The sequence below is a fragment of the Megalopta genalis genome, chromosome 5 (assembly GCF_051020955.1).
Source record: "Megalopta genalis isolate 19385.01 chromosome 5, iyMegGena1_principal, whole genome shotgun sequence".
NCBI lineage: Eukaryota > Metazoa > Arthropoda > Insecta > Hymenoptera > Halictidae > Megalopta > Megalopta genalis.
The window spans coordinates 20,963,936-20,986,685 of NC_135017.1; the positions used below are offsets into that span (position 1 = coordinate 20,963,936).

The 22,750-nt window shown below is 38.9% G+C and overlaps 2 protein-coding genes across 3 annotated transcripts; one reads left to right on the forward strand and one right to left on the reverse strand.

Moving 5' to 3' along the window:
* Positions 1-83: 83 nt before the first annotated feature.
* Positions 84-17,763, forward strand: Ncc69 (sodium chloride cotransporter 69). Its single transcript, XM_033469143.2, has 18 exons — positions 84-540; positions 3,227-3,709; positions 11,598-11,757; positions 11,859-11,954; positions 12,761-12,952; positions 13,026-13,202; positions 13,295-13,434; positions 13,716-14,015; positions 14,117-14,342; positions 14,425-14,546; positions 14,638-14,773; positions 14,839-15,050; positions 15,137-15,378; positions 15,534-15,682; positions 15,756-16,083; positions 16,166-16,320; positions 16,401-16,509; positions 16,602-17,763. The coding sequence occupies exons 2-18, from the start codon at positions 3,443-3,445 to the stop codon at positions 16,735-16,737; spliced, it is 3,147 nt and encodes a 1,048-aa protein (XP_033325034.2). The 5' UTR covers positions 84-540; positions 3,227-3,442; the 3' UTR covers positions 16,738-17,763.
* On the reverse strand, positions 17,512-22,035 carry LOC117219753 (N(G),N(G)-dimethylarginine dimethylaminohydrolase 1). Of its 2 annotated transcripts, XM_033469144.2 has the most exons (6): positions 21,560-22,035; positions 21,278-21,380; positions 21,081-21,178; positions 20,322-20,378; positions 19,291-19,386; positions 17,512-19,197 (listed from the first exon to the last, which is right to left on the reverse strand). In XM_033469144.2, the coding sequence occupies exons 1-6, from the start codon at positions 21,815-21,817 to the stop codon at positions 18,943-18,945; spliced, it is 867 nt and encodes a 288-aa protein (XP_033325035.1). In that variant the 5' UTR covers positions 21,818-22,035; the 3' UTR covers positions 17,512-18,942. The 2 variants fall into 2 exon arrangements, with proteins under 2 accessions (XP_033325035.1, XP_033325036.1); XM_033469145.2 differs by lacking the exon at positions 20,322-20,378 and having other exon boundaries at positions 21,560-22,034.
* Positions 22,036-22,750: the final 715 nt, after the last annotated feature.

The window sequence follows — 22,750 nt, forward strand, 5'->3', positions numbered from 1 at the left end:
GCCGGTGTCCGTGTGAGCACCGATGAAACAGTGTGTGCGCGCAGTCTCGCGCGCCACGCTATAGTAAACGGGAACCGTGCGCGACGTTCCGTTAGTAGGAGTCGGGATTTGGCGAGCGTCGGACGCGTCGAGGAGTGCGCCGAGTCTCTGTTGTCGCACGAGCCCGTATGACAGAAGTCGCACGTGCTTGCTTGAACGCATAAGCAGTGCGCATCGGGGTCCGAGCGAATTCTCGATTGGTGCGAGAAAGGCTGTTAACGTGTTTTCTTTTCTAATCGCGCGATCGTGGACGCGAGCCAGAAGACAATAAACCCGGCTTCGGTTCGCTTCGGAACCGGCATGCTGTTCCCGTAACGCGTTTTTTGGAAAAGCTCCGCATGTCCCAGGCACGCTGGTCGAACGCCGCGGACAGATGTGAACGCGAACAACATAAGGAGACGTGAATATTCATGGCGTGAAGGTTATGGGGAAATCGGATACATGACAGAGAGAGCCTGTTCCATCCGAGAGGAACCCTTAAACGTTGCCTGGGAGAGGAAGGTAAGGAAAAAGCCGGTATTATGTACCCCGTTTGTGATTCGGAACGCAGCGATTCTTCGTCGAGGATTCGTGTATTAAAATCAACGTACCGGTCTCTTCCCCTTCGCACGGGGATAATGCAACGAAACGTTAGACCGTATTTGGTGCGGAGCCCGGCGCCTGGGGCGAGCCGGCTGCGTTATTTCAACAGGCATAGTTATCTTTTCCGAAAAGCTGTGCTTCTTTTTTCTCTCGCACACGTCCCGCAGCTTCCAAGCTCCTTGGACAGATGACAGTTGATTCGAACGCATTCGCCGCGGAATTCATTTGCAGGCTTGTTCTACTTAATGCGTGCCGTGTTTTTAACTGCCACGTTTAACCTGTCAACCGGGCGATTTGCTGGTCACGAGTCTTTCGATTTATACAGTCGCATGAGCGATCGCAATTTCGAATGGTAGAATTCAAGAGTTTCCAGGTGGACAAATGGGAATTAAAACTTAGCTTGCGAAACCAATTCGCAGGAGTACGAATTTTTTAAAAATATTTTACTTGCTATGTTGTTCGAAAAGTAATATCGGACAATATTTCTGAAAGAAAATACGTTATTTCTGTTTCATAAGTTGAGGTTTAAAAGATTACTGCAGCGCGAGAGGACGAGACAGGCTGAGGGAGGGTGAGAGTTGCGAAGATTATGGAGGCAATTAAAAAATGCTACCCCCGATGCCGTAAGAGTTATAAAAATATGAAATAAATTATTAAATTCTACGTATTCGAGGACAGTTTTATTTAACGTTGCTATGACGTGCAGAACGACGTGAAAGGTAACAAGAACAAACGATAGAACTATTTTGAATATTTAAAATTTATGTGAAATGCTTATATTGTTTATTGCTTATTTGTTACTGTACCGTTGATTGCAACCTGATTCCAGTTACGCTGAACGATGCAAAACGTAACGAGTTCGACGCAACGGCGTTTTAGCTTCGGCAGATTGTTTAGAAGCGCGAGGAAATAGAAATCGCAATGTTTAAAAACGAAGGGGTTGCGCACCCCTCTGGCACACGTAGATGCGCCTCGACGTGTCGGTCGCGTTGTAGATCCCTTTAAGAGCAGCCTCCATATGAAACAGCATCGCTAAGGGTGCAAACGATGGGAAACGCTATTTAAACTACCGTGAATTATCAAGGAATTACCGCGGCGATAAAAACATTGTGGCACCGCGGTTATCCGGAAGCGTGCAATAAAACTGTTTGAAGAGAGCCACGGAACGGCTGAATAATATTTGCGATTCGCTGTTAGAATTGTGCATTCATCGAAGCCAAGATAACAAGGAAGTTGCCTCTGGAATGACTGTGTCTGTTGCAATTTGGCCGGTCCTTGTTTACACGGGACGCGAAACGAAAAACAAAGGAAACGGGGCGCCGGACGAAATTGCGTAATTCCGGCCGAGCCTGAAATTAAACATTTCTTTTCTTCGTTCATCGAAAAATCGAACAAGCGTATTTTTTGCTTGAATGGATTCGCGGGAGGTTCGCCGGAAAAATGAATTCCCCCCGAGTCATCCTGTTCCGCGTTCGGAGCGCGGTGTTCCACAGGCCACGAGAAACTTAAGGCGTGCATTAGTATGGATTTTCGTGTTGCAATTGCGTACGAGGAAGATTGCGTAGGAGACGCGGCCACCGTTCCGTTAAAGGAACGCCATTTTTCACGGCGTTATGAGAAACGATTAATTTAATAACTAGATCATCCGTGCATTAATGCCGACGTGAAACAGTAATTATGTGTGGAGTGTTGTAAACAAGGGTAATTTCATAATTGACAGGCCTACGCGGCAGTTGTTAACTAATTGTAACTCGAGAACCAAGGGCATCGGGCGCCGATCTTCGCCGACCCGAACCGGTTACCACGGGAGTATTAGGGGATGTAACGACGCAAGAAGACCTCCTTCGAACTTGCCGGCCGTTAAATTTGTAAACACATGCCAACAACGGAAACCGAATGATCTTCGCAGTAGTTTGTCCTATTGATTATACACGGTGGAATCGTTCCAGACACAACAGCAACGTGCCTGCTGGCTTCTCGTAACTCGTGCACGGTGTCTCGCGCATTGTCGCGTACACCGGCGTTCAGGAATGTCGCATCCTTCTCCGTCAGGACTTTTATTCCTCGTCGAGAACTGTTTCATTATTCCGACCATCACTATTGTCATTAGTTACAGTCGAGTACCCTTCTGGAATATTATCAAAATGTACCTCGAGGAACGTATTCGCTACGTTAAGATGCTTTCTATCTTATCTGATACGTTAAGATGCTTCCAAGGGTTCAACGAATACATTTTAAGGAGGACTATAACGACGACGACAAAACGATTGCTATCTTTTCGCCTAAACTGTGTAGATCCGCTCGAGTGGATTCTGTTAATTGTTAAACAGAGTACAGACGTATCGAAAATCTCCGCAGTCGAATGAAATATTTCACAAACATTTCGAGCAGTTCATGTTTACTCGGTGTTGTAATTGCATTCCCATTACCATTCGAGCATTAGTCAGATGTAATCAGCGTTAGTCATCGACAGACACTTCTAATTACGGTTTAGCTAGGAACAGTTACGAAAAAAGGTTCCGGCGCCGTCTTACATCTCGGAGCTCGCCGCGTTTTCGACCCCAGAAATGAACCCCTAACGTTCGAACCACGACCATTGTTGCAGGCAGATCCGGCCCGAGATTAGAGCGAACAAATCCATGAGATCTCGGTGGAAGATCCATCGAGCCATTTTGTGAAAGACCTCCGGGGACAGCTGAGTTTCCCGATCGCGGACCAAAGACCGCCGCCGCCGCCTGGTCTCGCGAGCTAACCGCTGAAGCGAGGGACGCGAGCAGCTGTTTTTCCACAGAGGACCAAAGGAAACGAGACAATAAAGAGGATGGCCCACGAGAACGGCATAAACGGGGACACCGATTCCGAAACGGTCGAACTGAATCCGTTGAGGAGGACCAGGTTTCACGTGAACCGCGTCGACAGCCTCGAAGGTCGTGCCAGCCTTCTGGGCGAACAAGAGACCAGAAAGTCCCTCAGGCACATGACCAGGGAGGCCCTGCCGAGGCTGGACAATTACAGGAACATCATGAGCATCCAGGCTGCGCACAGACCTTCCTTGGACGAGCTCCACAATCCCACTCTGCTTAACAAGGTAAGGATGATGATGATACTTGACCATTAATAGGACCACCGGTTCTTTGTTTTACAACGCGCCAGCGGTTGGACTCATTACGGAGCCACGATGTGTAACCGTATGTGCTTAGCATTCTTTCCAGCCCGCTGCTCCTCGCGTACGTGATCGCGCGTGCCTGTTTTTCTGCGGTTTTAGGGTCATTTTAATCATCCGCGCGACAATCTCGCGCGACGAATATTCGACGCTTGAATCGTCGATAGGGACCTTTCTTTTTCTCTTCTATTTTCGAATTCTTTGCTTTTTCTTCAGCTGCAGAAATTTTTACATTGCCTCGCAGTTTTAGTTTTCTCCGTTTCTCAAAGTGTCTCTTCTTTTTTTGTTCTTTTCTTTTAGGTATTTGCAGTTTAGCAGATATATTTCAGAATACAGTGAATTCTTCATAATTTTTCATCGGCTTGTTAACAAAAGTGGACGATTTCGGAAGAGGTACGGTTGTCGAAAATTATTTATTAAATCGTCCGTTCTTGTCTGCAAGCTGAAGGAAAATTAGGGAGAATTTACTGTACTTCGAAATCGTATATCTACCATTCTCCGCTATCTCTTAACGGCTACAAAATTTGTTTACCGCGAATTCGCAGATTTCTTAACTTCGAAATGCTTTTACTATTACTATATTACTATATTATTAGTTACTATACTACTATATATACTACTATATACTATATTATTACTATATTACTATATATACTACTATATACTATATTATTACTATATTACTATATTATATACTTTTACTATTTTTTGCAAATATCAACAGCTCGACGAATGATTGCGAACGAACATTCAGATTTAATTAAAAATCGAACCGTTCTTGGGAAAGTGGGGAACATTCGTTAATGCGATCGATTAAATATCCGTTCCGCGAATCACCGTTAGAAAATGATCGCTAATGGCAACAGGGGACGTTTAATTCCGTTACATTGCACCGCACAAGTGGTCTTCCGAAATTGTTGCCCGGTCGCACTGCTTCTGTTTAGCAACGGTTAATCCGCGCCAATTGAAGAAGCCTGCGACACAACCCTCTTCATCTTGACCCGGCCGCAGTGACCAATGTACGCGTGACGATTTAATCGGGCAGGATTTTTGCGAAAGACCGACCGATGCCTGTCCAGCTTCGAACGTAAGCCTTCGTAAACCGATTGATAGACCGAAATACGATATGTCCGGCGGAACGGTTGCACCGTGATGACTTAAATCCATCAAACAGATTACCCTCAACGCGTTGCCAATAAGTAATTCAACCATAATGAATTCTGGATAACGACCGATCTAATCGCCGTTTTCTGCGAACGATGCAGCTGTTTATCGAGACGGTGATATTTAATGCAGTAAATTCTCCTCTAATTGACGCTTGGATTGTAAAAAAAAAAATGGACAATTTGAGAAGAGTTTTATTTCTTATAGTTGTTGAAATGCAGACATTTCAACGTTGCCTTGCAGTTTTAGTTTTCTCTATTTCAAAATGCTTTTATTCGTCTCTTTCAGTTGTCTGCAGTTTAAAAGATAGATAGATAGAAATAAATAAATAGATAGAAATAATAGAAATAAATAGATAGAAAGATAGATAGTTCATAATTTTCCTTCAGCTTGTAAACAAAATCGAATAATTTCACATATTATTTACAAATTAGATGCTGTCCACGCTTTCTATTAATCCTAGATAATGTGAAGATCAGGCGGCTGTCGTCGGGAAGGGTATTAACCCCTTGACATACCATTTTCTTCGCAGTTCCTGCGATTAGAAACTTTTCGATTGCAATAATTTCTTCGAAAGTGAAGAAAATCGATGCTTAACATCGGTGCCTAAATTTACTCGAATGCTTAAACATTGATGACAAGTGATTAGAAATTTGTTCCAATTTTAAAGGACAGAATAACATTTATACTCAATAATTAACTAACAATAAACTAGAAGTACGACAAGGGGTTAATACCTTTCTAAAAATTTACTTTTATAAATTTCGTCACATATTTAAAAGAAACCTCTTTGAAACCTTAAACACCCTCGTTACATACTTGCTATCAAAACATTATCGTCGAAAATATTAAATTGCAATTATTAAACATTAAATTGTATCTATCGACCAGAATATCCGAAAATTATTTAATATTCAAGGATCGTAGTTTTTAATCAGAGTTCGCCAAGAAAAGATACTTCGCCAAGAGAAGGCACTTCGTGCAATAAATTGGACGAAATCAAAATATAGGTATGCTGCTCGGTTTCTTAGTATTTCTAGTCGCCAAGCAGACTGATCTAATGAACTCCGCAGCTGTTTTATATTAAAATTTGCAAGTACCCTACCTGGGAATTACAGTGTTCTGCGCGACGTATGACGACATTGATTTTATTCTGTCCAGAAGCGTTAACAGCGTACAAAGGTCGTCTGAGACCTCTCAGGCTTCTGGTGTAGCAGAGTGGTACAATGTCGCTCGCTGCTGCAAAGTCTTTGATTTTTAATTAGCCGAAAGGATTCCTGGGAACGGCAGGCGACGAACAAAGTCGCTGTTTCCATGTCCCAAGCGTCGCATAAATTATCACACCCGGCGATCTCTCGAAGATCTCTTTCGCGTAAATAGCTTGTCGAAGTGCTCTCGAAATCGCTCATAGCAAATCGTAGGAAACATGGAACGGCGAATATTATTATCTGTTCCGCCGGGTTAAACTGGAAACCCCCACGTCCCGTAGCACAATTAAACCATCACTTGATGTGGTTACAAATGCCAGAGGACTGTCTCATCTCTGCCGAGAATATTTATTCATGAAATTCAGATCTTTGTGTGAGTACGGTTGTATTCAATGCGAGCCGTGAATTACGAATTACGCCGGTAATTCCGATTCCTCGAACAGCCTGGCATGTATTATATTCCGTTCGGTATATTCTTTATTAGTTCGTGGATATCTTTCGTCAGTTCATTCATTCGGCATTCATTCCACGTCGACGAGAATGCGAACGAGCTAATGAACGAACATTAGTGAACTATCGAGAGAGATAATTAGAGACGCGGATATATACTTTACTATACTATACTATATATATATATATATCCGCGTCTCTAATTATCTCTCTCGATAGTTCACTAATGTTCGTTCATTAGCTATAATGACTATACTATATATATATATATAGTATAGTAAAGTATATATATATATATACTTTCGAAATATCGGCAACGTCATCGTCGTCGTGCAACCTCGTAGAATTAGTGTCGCGAACATGCTACTCTTGACCTCCGGTCTCGGTCAAGGTCCCACGATTACGCCCATCGCGAAAATTTGTGATTCAGAACCGAAAAATAATGTATATTGTATTGAAAATGAACTGTATAACGAAGGGCTCGGAATTGGTGTAAGTCTTCGAGCATGGAAAATTTAGAGAATTAGGTTTACAGTGCTAGCATTGAACGCATATTTACAACTTACATTGAAAGCATATAAAAACAGGATATTCAACGTAGAAATAAAATATTGCTTTACCAGCCGATGGTGTTGAGAATAAAGAGTTTTTTGGGGGGTTTGAACTGATTGGCTCTTGAGCCCTGGGAATGATTAACAATATATACATTCGTGGAATATTAATTGGAACGAATACGTGTCCGTAGAATTTGCGATTAAAATGAAACAAGCGAGGCGAATGAAAATTGGATCGTTCTGAGGTTACAGCATCCTGAAAATCGAAATGATCTCGAGGCAATTAACAGTAGGTTTACAGCTATTTTATATTGCTTTGTAGGAGTATATATATGTATCTTTTTGTTTTCTTTTTAACACTATGTTTACGGAACGCGTTGAAATTTCAAATTCTTCGACTCGCGATCACTGAGATTGCAAAAATAGATTTATGGACAATTTATTTATAGTTTCATTATATTATGAAGGAAATCGCTGAAACTCTAAATAAATAAATAAGTAGATATATAGAGAGTTTCAGCGATTTTTTTCATAATATGATGGAACTATAAATATAATATAAAATATAGAAATATAGAAATATAAATATATAAAATATATAAAATATAGAAATATAAAATATGATAATATAAATATAAAATATGATAATATAGATATATAAAATATAAAAATATAAATATAAAATCATAGATCTATCTTCGCAATTTCAGCGATCGCGACTTAAAAAATAGCAAAGTCAGTGTTAAAAATTGAACTCACGACGAATACGTAACAGCATCGAAAATATCACAGTGAAGGAGTTCGCACACTTTATGGTCCTTTACGGTGCCAAATATCTGCAGGATCGTCGCAGAGGCTGCGTGTCTCTCTTGAAATTTCGGTTTCGACCGGCCGATTGAAATATCAGTCGCGAATCCGAATAGTGCGGCATGTACGGCTTAACGAGAGTGCCAATGGGACCAGTAAAACGCGTGCTCCGAATACATTACGGGCCGGGGGATAAGCGTTTTGTTATTATTTGACTATTATACCGCGTTATTCTGCGAACGTGTTGGTACCTTACACGATCACGTACGACACCGCGTGAGAAGCGCGCTTCTTCTCGCGTCGTTCTTTTCTTCGATGCAACGCGCTCGTAATTCGCTTACCCGTTCCTATATACAGGGTGTGAAAAAAGCAACGGCCGCGTCCTCGTGCCCCGGAGTCGCCGTAAAATGAAATTTTACAGAATGAATAGAATCAAAATTATTCGTAGCAATCGCCGAAGGGACGAAGAGAGAAAGCGGGCGTTCGGAAAGCAATCGTTCCGCGAGGAAACGCGAAAAATGTTGTCTCGTGCTTGTGTAAATTGCGTCGGTCGCGCCTTCCTTCCTCATTTCAGTGCAAAATTGTACAAGCAATTGCCGTTGATGCCACGGGCAATCATCTGTCGCGCATGCAACCGTTGATGCACATCCCAATTCTCCTCTGTTTACGTTCAACGCGTCGCGCGGGCACGCTCGCGATCTCCGCGACGCTCCATTTAAAACGCGAATCTCTCGAACGCGATCGCTTCAGAATTCCAGCGTTTTTTCTGTTCTCTCGCGAGCATAGCAAAGTCTCGTTCGACTTTATTATCCGAGCAGGCCGTGCTCGCACAGAAGTCCGGCAAGCAGCCTTACCATCCAGTAAACGCGCCAGATGCATCGACCTAAAGCTACCTGAAAATCTACCTGAAAATCTACCTGAAAATCTACCTGAACCGCCTAACTTTTCACAAGAAAGCGCGCTCGCCGATCGAGGGTTTCCCTTCGGAGCCGCGTGTTCTTTTGTGAAAAGCTCCGCTCCGTCGTCGGAGAGCGAGGGTCGAGCGACGCGCACCGATATTCGAAACCAGTTCCTTCTGGTTCTGAAGCACTGCGAAACGATCTACGAACGACAGAATTCCCAAGATCGTCGTCCGTCGAATCGCGAATCACGCGCGAACATCGTTTCCGTCCGCGGAGTAGCGAAAACTCGGCCGGCGCTTCGAAAACTTCTGCGAGAATGCCAATTCCGGCTCGGCGAACGTTCTCGTCGAATCGATAACCGCGATATCGAGAGCAGATTTCCGCGACGATCGGCTCCAATTTAGCGGAAGAACGCGCGCGTTTTATGTTCCCTCGAGCGGTGTCGGTAACGCCGCGCGGTGTCAATTATTTCGTGTAACACAATACGGAACGCGATACTCGGCGAGCCGACAGTGATTTCTGCGAGCCGAGTTCCTTTGCAATCGGAAACGCGAATTTTCCGAAGTTCGCGGGAAGCCGAAACGTTTCTCTTTCAGAGGCGTCGGACGGGCACGAGACGGTCTTTTCGCGGAAGGTGAGCCTCCGCCGCCGCTCGAATCCGCTCCGCGCAGCCATAAGAATAATTTCGCAATTATGCTTGGAGACCAAGCCGCGATATTCGAGGATAGAGCGGGATATAATGGGATGAAATAATCGTCTCTCTAAGAGCTATAAAAGCCGAGAGCCGCGCGTCGAGGAGGCTCGGTTACCCTTGAACCAGCTTAATCGTCGTCCCGCCGGACTTTTCTTTTCGCCTCTGTTCGAGAATGCGATCGCGAATCAAGCCGCGTCGCCGGCTCGCTGATCGACGAGCAGGAGCCAACCTTGGGAATATCTGAATTTCGCGCGAACGGTCCCCGCACCCCTAATCGTGACTTCACCATGACATCCTGGTGCGATCCAATTATACTTTGCCTCGTTCCTACGGCTTCCGGAAACGTTTGTTTGCCGAAGATACATGTATGCGTATTTAGGAAGGCTAAATCCGAAGTTGCTAATATTACCCTTCGCGTCGCGATCGCTTCTTTCGTCGGCCGACTCGATCTTTCACAGTATTTTCGTGGAACCGAGATATGATCGAAATATGGTCGTTCGTCTCTCGTACCGAACGTTCATCTAGTTCGCTCGTTTCGACGGCGTGTGCTTCGTTATCTCGAGTTAATTGTTCTTTTTTTTTTTTTTAGTGTTAATATAATTTGTACAAGGCGCGACGACGAGACAGAGGATCCTTAGGGTTTTTGTCCTGTCGGCAGATCGACGGGAGGTCCTCCGGCATCGTCGAAGTCGAATTTCTAAAAAGTGTCTCAACATTGGGCGACGTGTAATGCACGGCATGCGAGGCATTGTTACGTAAATCGTTAGTCTTCATTGGTCGACTGGCGACCCTTCCTCTAGACGAATCACCTTCAATGCCGATAACCACCTCTAAATCTCAATTTACGCGTAACGCTCGTGTACAGAGATCCGTGGATCTCTCGACACAACTCCTACAATTTAATTCTATAAATACTTTGTACGCCCGTAGTAACGCGGGCAAACACGACGGGGCCCATTCATGATCGCGCGCGATCAGAGCTACGCTTGGCCACCGCGATTGCATATCTGGAACAATCGCTTAGTTTACACTCGAATGAATCTAGATTAGGACTGTTAACCCTTCGCGGCGCAAATTAGTCTTCGGCTAACTCTGGACCTTCGCTCGTAATGATCCCGAAGTTTCGGGCCAAGCGCGAAGCCGGAGATGTTCGCGCGTTTCTAGATGATAAATGCTGGCTGAGAACAACGGCATAATTTCGCAGAATCTCGGCTTACGTTTTAAGAATACGGTAAATTCTTGCTAATTAGCGGTCAGATTGCGTACAGAAATGGATAGTTTGGGGAGAGGAGACACGATTATTCGAGCCTCGCGGCTCTTTTTTTATAGTTGTTGACGATCGGTAACTATAAAAGCTGTAATACCGATGCTAAGATAATAAATAAGTGCTAAAATAAATAAGTAAGTAGTAATACTGAAAACTATAATATTATATTTATAGTTATTCGATTTGCGACTGTGGCTATTAATTACTGTGACTGTAAATAACTATAAATTACTGTACCATATTTATAGTTATTTAATTTACGACTATAACTATTAATTACTGTAACTATAAATAAGTATAAATAACATATTTATATGTATCTTTTTACTATAATTATTTATAGTCGCAAATTGTCTATTTTTGAGAACAATCTGAGCGCGAATTAGGGAGAAATTACTGTATTATATTTATAATTATTCAATTTGCAACTATAGCTATTAATTACTGTAACTGTAATAATTATAAATATACTGTAATAATTATAAATTGCTGTATTATATTTATAGTTATTCAATATACGACTATATCTATTTACAGTCGCAAATCGTCCATTTTCATGCACAATCTGAGCGCGAATGACGGAGAATTTACCGCATAAATTCTTCTAAACCGAGCAACGAAGATCGTTTCAAATCAATTAGTGCATCGAGCCGATGAGAAACCGACGATCGATTGTCGCACTGTACGCGCTCATTAACGAATCTGTTAACAAAGACGATTTTACTCGTACAAAAACACTGATTTGTCTTCTTCTACGATTGCGTTAGGGTTCGGGCTCCCATAATTTGCCGATCGCGCACGTGAAACCGTCGAGTACCGGCTTCAAATTCGGATGGATCCAAGGAGTCCTGCTGAGATGTCTCCTGAATATATGGGGCGTGATGCTATTTCTGCGGCTCTCGTGGGTCGTGGCTCAAGCGGGCACAGGTATGTAATTATTTAACGAAACGATCCCCGTTTACATGCACATCGACTCGATCGAAATCGCCGGCCACGTAAAAATTACTATTTTCGTTGTACGCTTTCAGGTCAGGCCATCTTGTTAATCTTCACGACCACGGCCGTGACCACGATAACGTCGCTATCAATGTCAGCGATTAGTACAAATGGGCTGATCAAAGGAGGTAAATAATACTCTAGCCGCGTAAACGAGCGAATCGGCGGCGCGAGCTGTAATGAATTAACGCGATTAACAACGACGTGTGGTGATGCCATAATCAGATTGGCCCATTCAACCGGGATAACAAGTCGGATAGTAGGGTGTATCTGCGAGTTGCTAATAATCTAGCGAATTGTTCGTCTAATTCGGTGGACGGTAATTTGTTCCGACAATTGGAAATTGTACTTTCTACGAAGGTACGGTAATTTCTCCCTAATTCGCGCTCAGATGACGCACGAAAATGGACAATTTGGGAAGAGGAGGTACGATTATTCGAGCCTTGCGTCTTGCTTTTATAGTTATTGACAATAGGCAATTATAAAAACTATAAAAATAATCGCATCTCTTCTTCTCAAATTTTGTCCATTTTCGTGCGCCATCTGAGCGCGAATTAGGGAGAAATTACTGTACTTATATTTCATTGATACTTGGAATATTGTAATTTTTAGGCATTAGAAATGAATAATGTCAAATAAATTACTGTACTTATATTTCATTGATATTGGAATATTGTAATTTTTAGGCATTAGAAATGAATGTCAAATAGTATAACGCCGGAGGTCAGATCTTCGTCATAGCAACTCTGTGAACGACAATGTTGATTTATTCTGAGAAATACCGAGTGACAGATTTCTTGACCTTCCTTTCTTCTAGTTATTTATTTATCTTTTGTACTGAAACAAATGAAGCGACGCACTCGCAGAAAAAATAACAGAATATCGCGCGCGAGCAAATTCAATGATCAATTGATTAATCGATTGTTTCCCGCAGGCGGGACGTATTACATGATCTCCAGATCACTGGGACCAGAATTCGGAGGTGCTATAGGGCTCATATTCTCCCTAGCGAACGCCGTCGCATGTGCCATGTATGTCGTTGGTTTCTGCGAGAGTATGGTCGATTGCCTGAAATCGAACGGGATCTGCATCGTCGACTGCGACAACACGGATATCAGAATTATAGGTCCGTACGTAAGGTCTCTTATGGTCTCGAGAACACAGAAGTGTTTTTAATCGCCTCCGTTTCGTTTCAACAGGTTGCATCACGATAGTGTTGCTTCTGCTGATCGTGATGATCGGTTTGGAATGGGAGGCGAAAGCGCAGATCGGTCTGCTCGTCATCCTGCTCGTAGCTATCGCTGATTTCCTAATTGGTACTTTCGTTGGTCCGAAAGATGACGAGGAGAAGGCCAAAGGGTTCGTAGGATATAACGGTAACGTCCATTCGAACATGAAAGTACTTTTTGCTTCGCCAATTTGCACTTCAGTCAGATCATTCTCGCTGTCTCTTTGATTATCGTTACAGGAGAACTGTTCAAGGAGAATTTTTATTCGGACTATAGGTATTACGAAGGGGTGGAGCATAATTTTTTTTCAGTTCTGGCTATCTTTTTCCCGGCTGCAACAGGCATCCTGGCAGGTGCGAATATATCCGGTGATTTGAAGGTGATTCAGACCTTTCATCTATAGGGATTATTTTGTTAATACCGCGATTATTAAGACTGTGTATTGTTAATAATTCAAACCACGTGTTGCGCTTGTAAAATGCCCGATACATGGTCGCCAATAAGTGGTAGAAAATCTGGAGGAACGTTGTTTGCGATAATGTAAAATGAAAGTTGAGTTCAGCTTGTTTCGTGTCGTCTTGCAGAAAGACAATAATAGTGCACGTAGTGTTTAAATAATGGCACAAGATCGTTCCACTTATGCAGTTAACGTTTCGATAGGATCCGCAAACGGCGATACCCAAGGGTACATTGTTGGCAATATTTTTGACAACAATTTCTTACATCCTTATGGCCCTGATGGTAGGAGGCACAGTATTGAGAGATGCGTCTGGTGATGTTAACGATCTATGGAACGTGTTCAATAGTTCCTATACTGCCATAGCAACTTTCAACTCGAGCGAGGAATCGGCGGAGACCACGACTGTTGCTGCGGATACGGATCAAATAGTTTGGAGTATATACGGTACAAAGTTTAATTGTACAGGCAACTGTTCTTATGGTAGCCAGAATAGCTTTCAGGTATTATCATACGTTGCAAAGTAGTATATGTATATACATATATATATATATTTGCTTATATCAAAATCATGCATCTTTGTACATCGAATCGAATTGCATAGGTCATTGAATTGGTCTCCGTGTTTGGTCCAATTATTTATGCTGGATGTTTCGCAGCTACGTTATCAAGTGCCTTAGCATCGTTGGTTTCTGCGCCTAAAGTGTTTCAAGCACTTTGCCTTGATAAATTGTATCCTGGAATATCATGGTTCAGTGGCGAGAAGGATAAGGAACCGATCCGCGGTTATTTCCTTACATTCATAATTGCCGTCGGTTTCATCTTAATCGGTGAATATTATAGCGTACGATGTAATTATTTACAATAGTAACTGCCGATTGTCTTTCTAATGGCCGATCATCGTTTTTCCAGGTGAATTAAATGCCATAGCTCCCTTGATCTCAAACTTCTTTTTGGCTGCCTACACTCTAATCAATTTTAGCACTTTTCATGCTTCACTGGCTAAACCAATTGGTTGGCGACCAACATTTAAGGTATCGTTTTCCATTATACTGTCTCATGAACAGAATGATCACTTATTCAAAAGATAGACTGCGGGGACGTTTATGTATATTTTTATTTTAGTATTACAACATGTGGTTGAGTCTTGCCGGTTCCATTCTTTGCGTCTCTGTGATGTTCCTGATCTCATGGTGGACAGCTCTGATTACCCTGTGTGTGGTTTTAGCTTTGTATCTTGTAGTCTCTTACAGAAAACCAGGTACAACTTCATGCATAGAATATCGCGACTTTTAACAGGAATATAAAGACATCCTTGTTTTGTAGATGTAAATTGGGGCTCGACTACGCAAGCCCAGACCTACAATAACGCGCTAACCGCTGTTCAACAATTGGACAGGGTCGAAGATCACGTTAAAAATTACAGACCTCAGCTTTTGGTACTCACCGGCATGCCCAGCGCGAGATCGTCGCTCGTTGATTTTGCACATCACATTACCAAGAACAATAGCTTATTTATTTGTGGCCACATAATGGAGGTGAATTGCTAAATTCGTTCAATTGTATCTGACATAATATCGTATATACATGTAGAATATAAGAAAATTGTTATATGACATTTCAGACGCCAATTTCATACAAAACACGTAATTCCATTATCTTGAAATGTACTTCTTGGTTCAGAGGAAACAAGATTAAAGCATTTTATTCGTTGGTGGACGGTGCAAACTTCCAAGATGGTACTACCTCACTTTTGCAAGCAGCTGGTTTGGGAAAAATGAGACCTAACGTTTTATTGATGGGTTACAAGCAGAATTGGGCAACGTGTCCACGAGAAAATTTGAATATGTACTTTAACGTAATGCAGTTAGTATTTTTATAAAGTAAATGGAATCATAACAATCGATGCCCAATGTCTCTCAATGAATCATAACAAACAGTATCATTGAGGGACATTACAAATCTTAGTATTAACTGGAATCTTATTTTTTTACAATTATGTCGATGTGTTATCTATCTAGTAAAGCATTGGACATGCACATAGCAGTTGCACTTCTCCGAATAAGCGAAGGCTTAGATTGCGGCACCGTTGCAGGGGATGTTGAGGAACAGAAAAAAAATACGACATCTTCGATACCGGCAAATCAAAGTTTCTCGCAACTTAGCCAAGGTTTATAAGATATTATTGAATTCGATCGATTAACGTTCAAGTAATCATTAACAATTAATATTTCTTTTGACAGCGAGTAGCACGTCAGATATTTCAATACCTGGCAGTCCAACACCGAGACGATCGAAAATTATTAATGAATATCCTAATCCAACAACAGAAGATCAACGCGAAAATCGACCGAATATTATACCTGTGGCGAAAGACATACTTAACGCTATGACAAAATTCCAGCGTAAACAAAAAAAGGGAACCATAGACGTATGGTGGTTATATGATGACGGTGGTTTAACCCTTTTGTTACCATACATTATTAGCACAAGACGAAATTGGTCCAACAGTAAATTGAGGGTATTCGCGCTCGCTAATAAGCATTCTGAATTAGAATATGAGCAAAGAAAGTAAGTTATGATATTCGTAGATTCTGTACACATATAGATAAACAAAAGAAATCATTAATATTATCATTGTACGTAATTTTAGTATGGCAAGTCTTCTATCAAAATTCCGGATAGATTACTCTGATTTGAAAGTTATATCAGATATATCGAAACCAGCACAAGATAGTACGAAAAATTTCTTCAGTTCGTTAATAGTCAATTTTCAGCAAACCGATGATTCGAAAGCAACAGATGATGGTTTGTTATAGAAATAATATAGTATTACATCGATATTGTTTGAGCAAGAGAGTTTCAAGTGATCTATCAATTACTTTCAGATGTTATTAAAGATTCTGAACTACTTGCCATGAAAGAGAAAACAAATAGGCATTTGCGTTTGAGGGAATTGTTACTTGAAAATTCAATGGAAGCTAATTTAGTTGTTATGTAAGTCGAAGAGGTCTAAGAGATTTTTATAATTCGCTTAGCAACAAGTGAGTACAATTAAGTATCTTTTAATTTGTTAAATTTATTTTTAGGACATTACCAATGCCACGCAAGGGTGCTGTATCAGCACCTCTTTACATGGCTTGGCTGGAGACTTTAACGCGTGATATGCCGCCATTTTTACTGGTTCGAGGGAACCATACATCTGTTTTAACATTTTACTCTTAATGACGCCAAAGAAATAATGCGTAAGAAGATTTGTGTATGAAAAAACTTTTTCCAAACGATTGACAATGTATAGAAATAAAGGTGCCTTTATGAATGAAAAGGCATTGTATTTGAATGAGTTAGTATTTAAGAGTGTGCAGTTACCAAGGACTAATTATCTAAATCTGTTTAATCGTAATAAATGCACCAAGACTGTTATTTTTTTAAACACACGTTTGTCAGAACAATTGTTCCTAAATTTTTAAATAGTGTTTTCCATCCATCAGTTATAACAATAAAATTAATTATGTCTCTATAAATACTTAAAATAAACGAAAATACGATGTACGTAGTAATATGATCGTCACGACTGTAGTCTACATATTTGCTTAGAATTATTCAAAACTTAGGTAATGCATCTCAGTATTTAAACTTCCATTATTTGGTGTCTAATGCCGACAATCATTTCATTTCGTAAAATAAGTTATCCCAAGATATTTTGAATAAATACAAGCAAATATGAATGTATTCATGACAAAATTTCAAAAGAATACTAATAATCTTAGATTTAATAGTACAATTAAAAGTGGTGTTTATTTTTATTATATGATAAAATTCAATTTTAATAACACTCCAGATTCTATTACTAAGTCGTCCGTTTAAACGATGTGCGTATTTCGTGAGAATATTTTCACATAGGTCATCAACTGTAATAGTTAAGCTAACATTAAAGATTAGTACGGCTGTTCTTCCATTTGTAAGGGTAATGAAATTGGTAAGAACTGGACTATAACGTCTAGCACATATCTTTTATTTTGTTTACAACTTTGTAGTCTTATACACTTTGGAATACTTGCAAAGAAATTACACAGAATGGTACTAAATCTAACAATACAAAGTGTGAAATATTTACTGTAAAATGCGTTCATAAAATACTTTCATGTTAGAAAATGCTTCAAAAAATGACAAACGAAAGGAACGTTGAAATTATTGCAAAAAATATGCATATCAAATTGTACAAAAGTGTAATAAAATTACTTAAATATTGTCATGACTTTAAAAACACCAAGAAACCATTGCAGTATATTATTTTAAACTATATAATATATTATAGACATTGTAAATTTGCCAATACACATCAAGCTTGCCATACTATATTTATATTGTGTATATGTATCAGGTTTACTATATTTATAGATATCTTGCTTTTTTTCTGTTCGGTAAACTCTTAATTGTGTAACTTTGCTTTAATGTGAATCAGCTCATTAACTCTTAATTATTAGCGCTTTCATATATTATTAACTTTGTAGTATATTATTTTGAATAATAGAAGAGCTCTATTTGAATAGTTTGGTGAACACGATTGATAGACTAGCAAATGCATTTGAAGGTGTTAGAATACTGATCATTAGTTCCTAATAATTGATTTCTAATTGTATAACATAATATATCAAAAGTAGAAGACATTAACTATATTCCGATCTTGTATATCATTTTATGATTTTATTCTTTTTGTGCTATAATAGAAAATCGTTTTTTATTTACTTCTATAGCTTATGAATCAATATTTGTAAATGTCACAAGTTCTTGTAAAAGGAGAAATTTTGTGCAGTATTAATAACTCTTATATTTTGATATCGAATTTATTGTATATATCGGAAGTTAAACATATGTTACCATCATGAAGCATAAAATATAAAATTAAAAATAGAAACAATGATAGAATATGTTTGTAAATATGAAAAAAATAAAAAAAAATTATTAACAATAAAATATTATACTTTGTCATATATACACAAATGCTGCCACAATAAACTTGAAAAATATCAGAGGAAAAAAACATTTTTTTTTTTCACGAATGGCAAGATAAAGATCATGACTGTATGTAAGTCTAAAAATTAGGTAAATTATGCGATTGTTTCAATATATTATTCTCTATTGTAAATATATTAAAAATCAAATATATTAATCTTTTTAATTATAAAATCTTTTCTATATAATTATATAGAATTATAATCTTTTTATAAAATAATTATAAAATAAGTTTTTTTTTTTCATTAAAGTAGTTTTAGGGTGACGTAATTATTACATCAATATCATAGTTCTTTTTCGCACAGCATTTTGGTAATATTTCTCATTAGAAATATTCAAACTTGATTTTTTTATCAATGTTTAACACTAGCAATGAACACGTTTGCTAGTTTGATTTAAATTCATATTTCTGGTTTAGACACTGTGAATGTGTCTAGGTTTACGTATCAATAAGCAACAAGAACTTAAACCAGAACTGACCTTTGCTAATTCAGACATATGCAATGATCTTGTAGGAAAGTCAATTTTCTCGGCGAACACTCTACTTGATTGTGGAATCTCATCTTCTGATCGATGAATTAACGTTCCATTTACATAAAGCACATTGGCGGCAACATCTTCAGGCACAGTAAATGTTTGATAGTTGTATGTTGCCTCCCTTTCAATTCTCTGCAAAAGATTACAATAATGTAAGTATAGTTTTCTTTTTTTACAATTACAAATTCATTATACATATAAAATCTTAAGATTCTAATTGGATACCTTTAAAACTTCTTGTGATTCTTTTCCAGCACCTACACAAATAATGTTTGGACCAGCCATTGTAACTAAAGCTTTGAGACGTTTAGATTCAGCAACCTGTAAAAATAAATAATTTGGTGAGGATAACATAAATTTAATTTCAAATAATTTGATACTTTGTGTATCGAATATGTACATGATTAACTTTTATTTTGATATTTATTGCTAATATCCTGCTTGTCCCAAATACAACCTACAGTAAGGTCGTACACTTTGTTACAATGAAATCATTAAATTTATGGTATAAGCATATAATTTTTCAGAAGCCACTTCCTGTAATATTTAAACATGATGCATATACTAAGAAATAAAAATTATTCAATGTATCCAATAGTTTGGTAGCATTGCATGAACTAAAATGTTGAAGCAAAGGTCAATTATTATAAATGAAACAAATATAATAATTCTTTAAAATGTTATTTCTGATTTAACATTGAAATTGAACATTGTTAATGAACTAATAGATGATATTATACATTTTATAAAAGTCACTATATTTGTTCCAACGGTATGTGCATACTAATAGAAACTTATGTGTCTTAACTGTGACAGTATGAAAAATAATGCAACCTTGATCGATCACAGAAATGTTTAAATTAGCAACCGCACAGAAATAGAATGCAAAGCAGAAATGAAATCCACTAAACAATTATGACATTTCTTAGGCAATAATCGATTTAAGTTACACTGTATCAAAGTCAGCAGTATGACATACCTATGCAAATAGATTCAAATCGTAAGTTTGTGCAAATGTAAAAGTAAATTGTATATTTCTGTACATAGTGTATGTGTTCCATGTGCAAGAAATGCACCAAGCCATAAATTACATATTAATGCTCTTCATATGAAAGCATTTCTTCAAATCTGTAATATTATAAAGTATCTAATCGTAAATAATAAACTTGACAAAATCGTGCTAAATTGTGTTTCTAAATTGTGAAGTCTTTTTGCAATGGAGTATGCAAAAGAAAGTCAGTCTAGTACGCCCAAACCTGAAGTGGGGCTGAGGTAAGACTTTCCACAATCACCTCTTCGCCACCATCTCCCACCTTAAATGAACATTGAAAAAGTAAATTGTAGAATTTTAACATTCAGATCTTGTTAGTGATAGTGTCAACCCAATGTATAGAATATTATATGTTATACCTATAAAGTATATCATAAATGTTCTTCACTGATATTTAAAATAAACATATCTAAATAATTTGCATACGATTACGAAAAATATAATAAAATATATTAGTGGTATTAGATTAGATAATAAGTTTCATAAATTTGTATAAGATTACACAAAACAAACAACTTTAGTGTTCATAAATTATTGCATTGTGTTTCACATATATTATACAATTACATTTATTCTATCGATCTATTTTATTCTCTAAACTATGTAAACACTAAAAACATTTAAACACAAAATATTTTTCTATAGCAAAACAATTATAAAACACATACACATTTTAGTTTCTTGATAATACATCGTATTTCTCACAGAGAAAGAACACGGTATGCAACTAGTTAGTTATGCAAACTAGATAGTTTGTAAGATATATACGAAAAATTAGATCACACAAAAATAAAGATATTATTGTTTTGACAAAATATTTTACCAAAATGTTCATGCTGTTTTCGTATGTTTTCAGAAAAGTCATAACTTTCCTACAGATAGAGCCTTAAAAACAGATTTCATAGAACCAAGAGATATACGAAGTACATTAAACATTTAAAGTAGCAATTAAAATTTAACCAACCTTAATAGGTACACAAGGATACTCTGGAAATGCTGCTGCGACTGCCCTTGCACCAGCCTCATTTGTATAGTGGGACAAACCAACAAAGAATTCTCTGCCTATAATCAAACATCCGAATAATAATAATCTTACTAATATCGAATATTAACTTAACACCTTATACGTATTAGTTTAACAGATAAGATTAAAAAATTTACCAGTAAACAGCACATCACCCCCGTCTAGACGAGCATTTTTATCAGCAATTTCTATAAGTGGGATCTTCAACTCCTTCTTTAAAACAGCTCTAATTGTCTCAATCTGAAAATTAGATCATCACCTTTTCAGCCACCAACACGCTAACACAGCACTATTCACTGTGACGTGCAACAATTTAATCTAATCAATGCCGGTTATTCCACTGGCTCAATTGAACTACATATAAACAAGCGAAAAATAGCGAAAGGTTCGTCGGTGTAAAAGAAAAGGCAGTGGTGTACCTCTTTTATCCGTGACGATTCGTTCGGCCGTGCTATGAGCGCGATACCGTTACAAACGACAGCGATATCCTCGACGAAAGCGCAGAGCGGCGAATTCTCATCCGGCGGCATTTCAACGACATCGATGTTCAGTTGTCGTAGAAGCTGGGCCAGCGCCAAATGCTGTGTTCTAGCCTCATCCAACGTGACCTCGCCTCTCGTACGAAGCGAAAGAGGAATACGACAGAGAACTGCATGCGTGTAATGATGAAAAGGCATGGTTTATGAATCGAACAACTTTCTTGATCAAATGTTCTGTGAACTTCGGTGTTTTCCTTTTCTCAATCGACGCGACACGGTACGCACAAACAGGTTACAACTTTCGCTCAGCTTTAGCACAACGCTGAGTGCTACTAACGTAGATTTTGACGTTTATATAAAAACAACAATGGGACAGTGTTGTCGACGTTCGATTACAAAAGTCACTAGACGAAGACTGCGATGTGGGGTTGAATTCGAGACGAGAGTGTCGGGCGATCGCGGCGCCACTTGCGTGTAATCGACAAAGCTTTTTTCGGAGTCCGTTCAGCGCCAGTTAGTCCGGTGGCAAAACGCTCAAACTGGTAGCCAAACAGTGGCGCCTCTTGCGGCAGAAGCCGGAAGCTCCTTTCGAGGTCCGTACAGCGCCAATTAGTCCGGTGGCGAAACGCTCAAACTGTTAGCCAAACAGTGGCGCCACATGCGGCGAAATCTGGAAGTTCTGTTTTGGCTAACAGTTTGAGCGTTTTGCCACGGGACTAATTGGCGCTGAACGGACTCCGAAAAAAGCTTCGAGATTTCACCGCGAGCAGCGCTAGTTGTCGAAGAAACGGCGCTACTTTTAAATTTCCAAGGCGCTTCGGAATTTGTTGAGATGAATTTATATTTAATCGAAGTAATATTAGGGTGCCGTGAGAATAATTTTGCTATTACCACTTCTGAAATATTATTTTAAGTGATGCCGTATTTTATTTTGCAGTTATTTGAAGTAATTATTAGAGACGATCGTGATATTCATCTTGGAAATTATGCTGTGATCTAAATTATCAGTTCTGGGTCGTCATAATTGAAATTAAAAATAAGTAAATAATTACTTAAAATTGCTATTGCTATAATATATATATTATATATATTATATTATATTATTATTATTATTATTATGTTATATTATTT

Excerpts from the sequence above, each read along its gene's own strand:
- Ncc69 (XM_033469143.2), top strand. The coding sequence starts at position 3,443 with ATGGCCCACGAGAACGGCATAAACGGGGACACCGATTCCGAAACGGTC. Across the intron at positions 15,051-15,136 it reads TTTGTGGCCACATAATGGAG|ACGCCAATTTCATACAAAAC; the intron begins GTGAATTGCTAA and ends ATGACATTTCAG. Across the intron at positions 15,379-15,533 it reads ATGTACTTTAACGTAATGCA|TAAAGCATTGGACATGCACA; the intron begins GTTAGTATTTTT and ends TTATCTATCTAG.
- LOC117219753 (XM_033469144.2), bottom strand. The coding sequence starts at position 21,817 with ATGCCTTTTCATCATTACACGCATGCAGTTCTCTGTCGTATTCCTCTT. Across the intron at positions 20,379-21,080 it reads ATCCTTGTGTACCTATTAAG|GTGGGAGATGGTGGCGAAGA; the intron begins GTTGGTTAAATT and ends TGTTCATTTAAG. Across the intron at positions 19,387-20,321 it reads TTACCTCAGCCCCACTTCAG|GTTGCTGAATCTAAACGTCT; the intron begins GTTTGGGCGTAC and ends TTATTTTTACAG.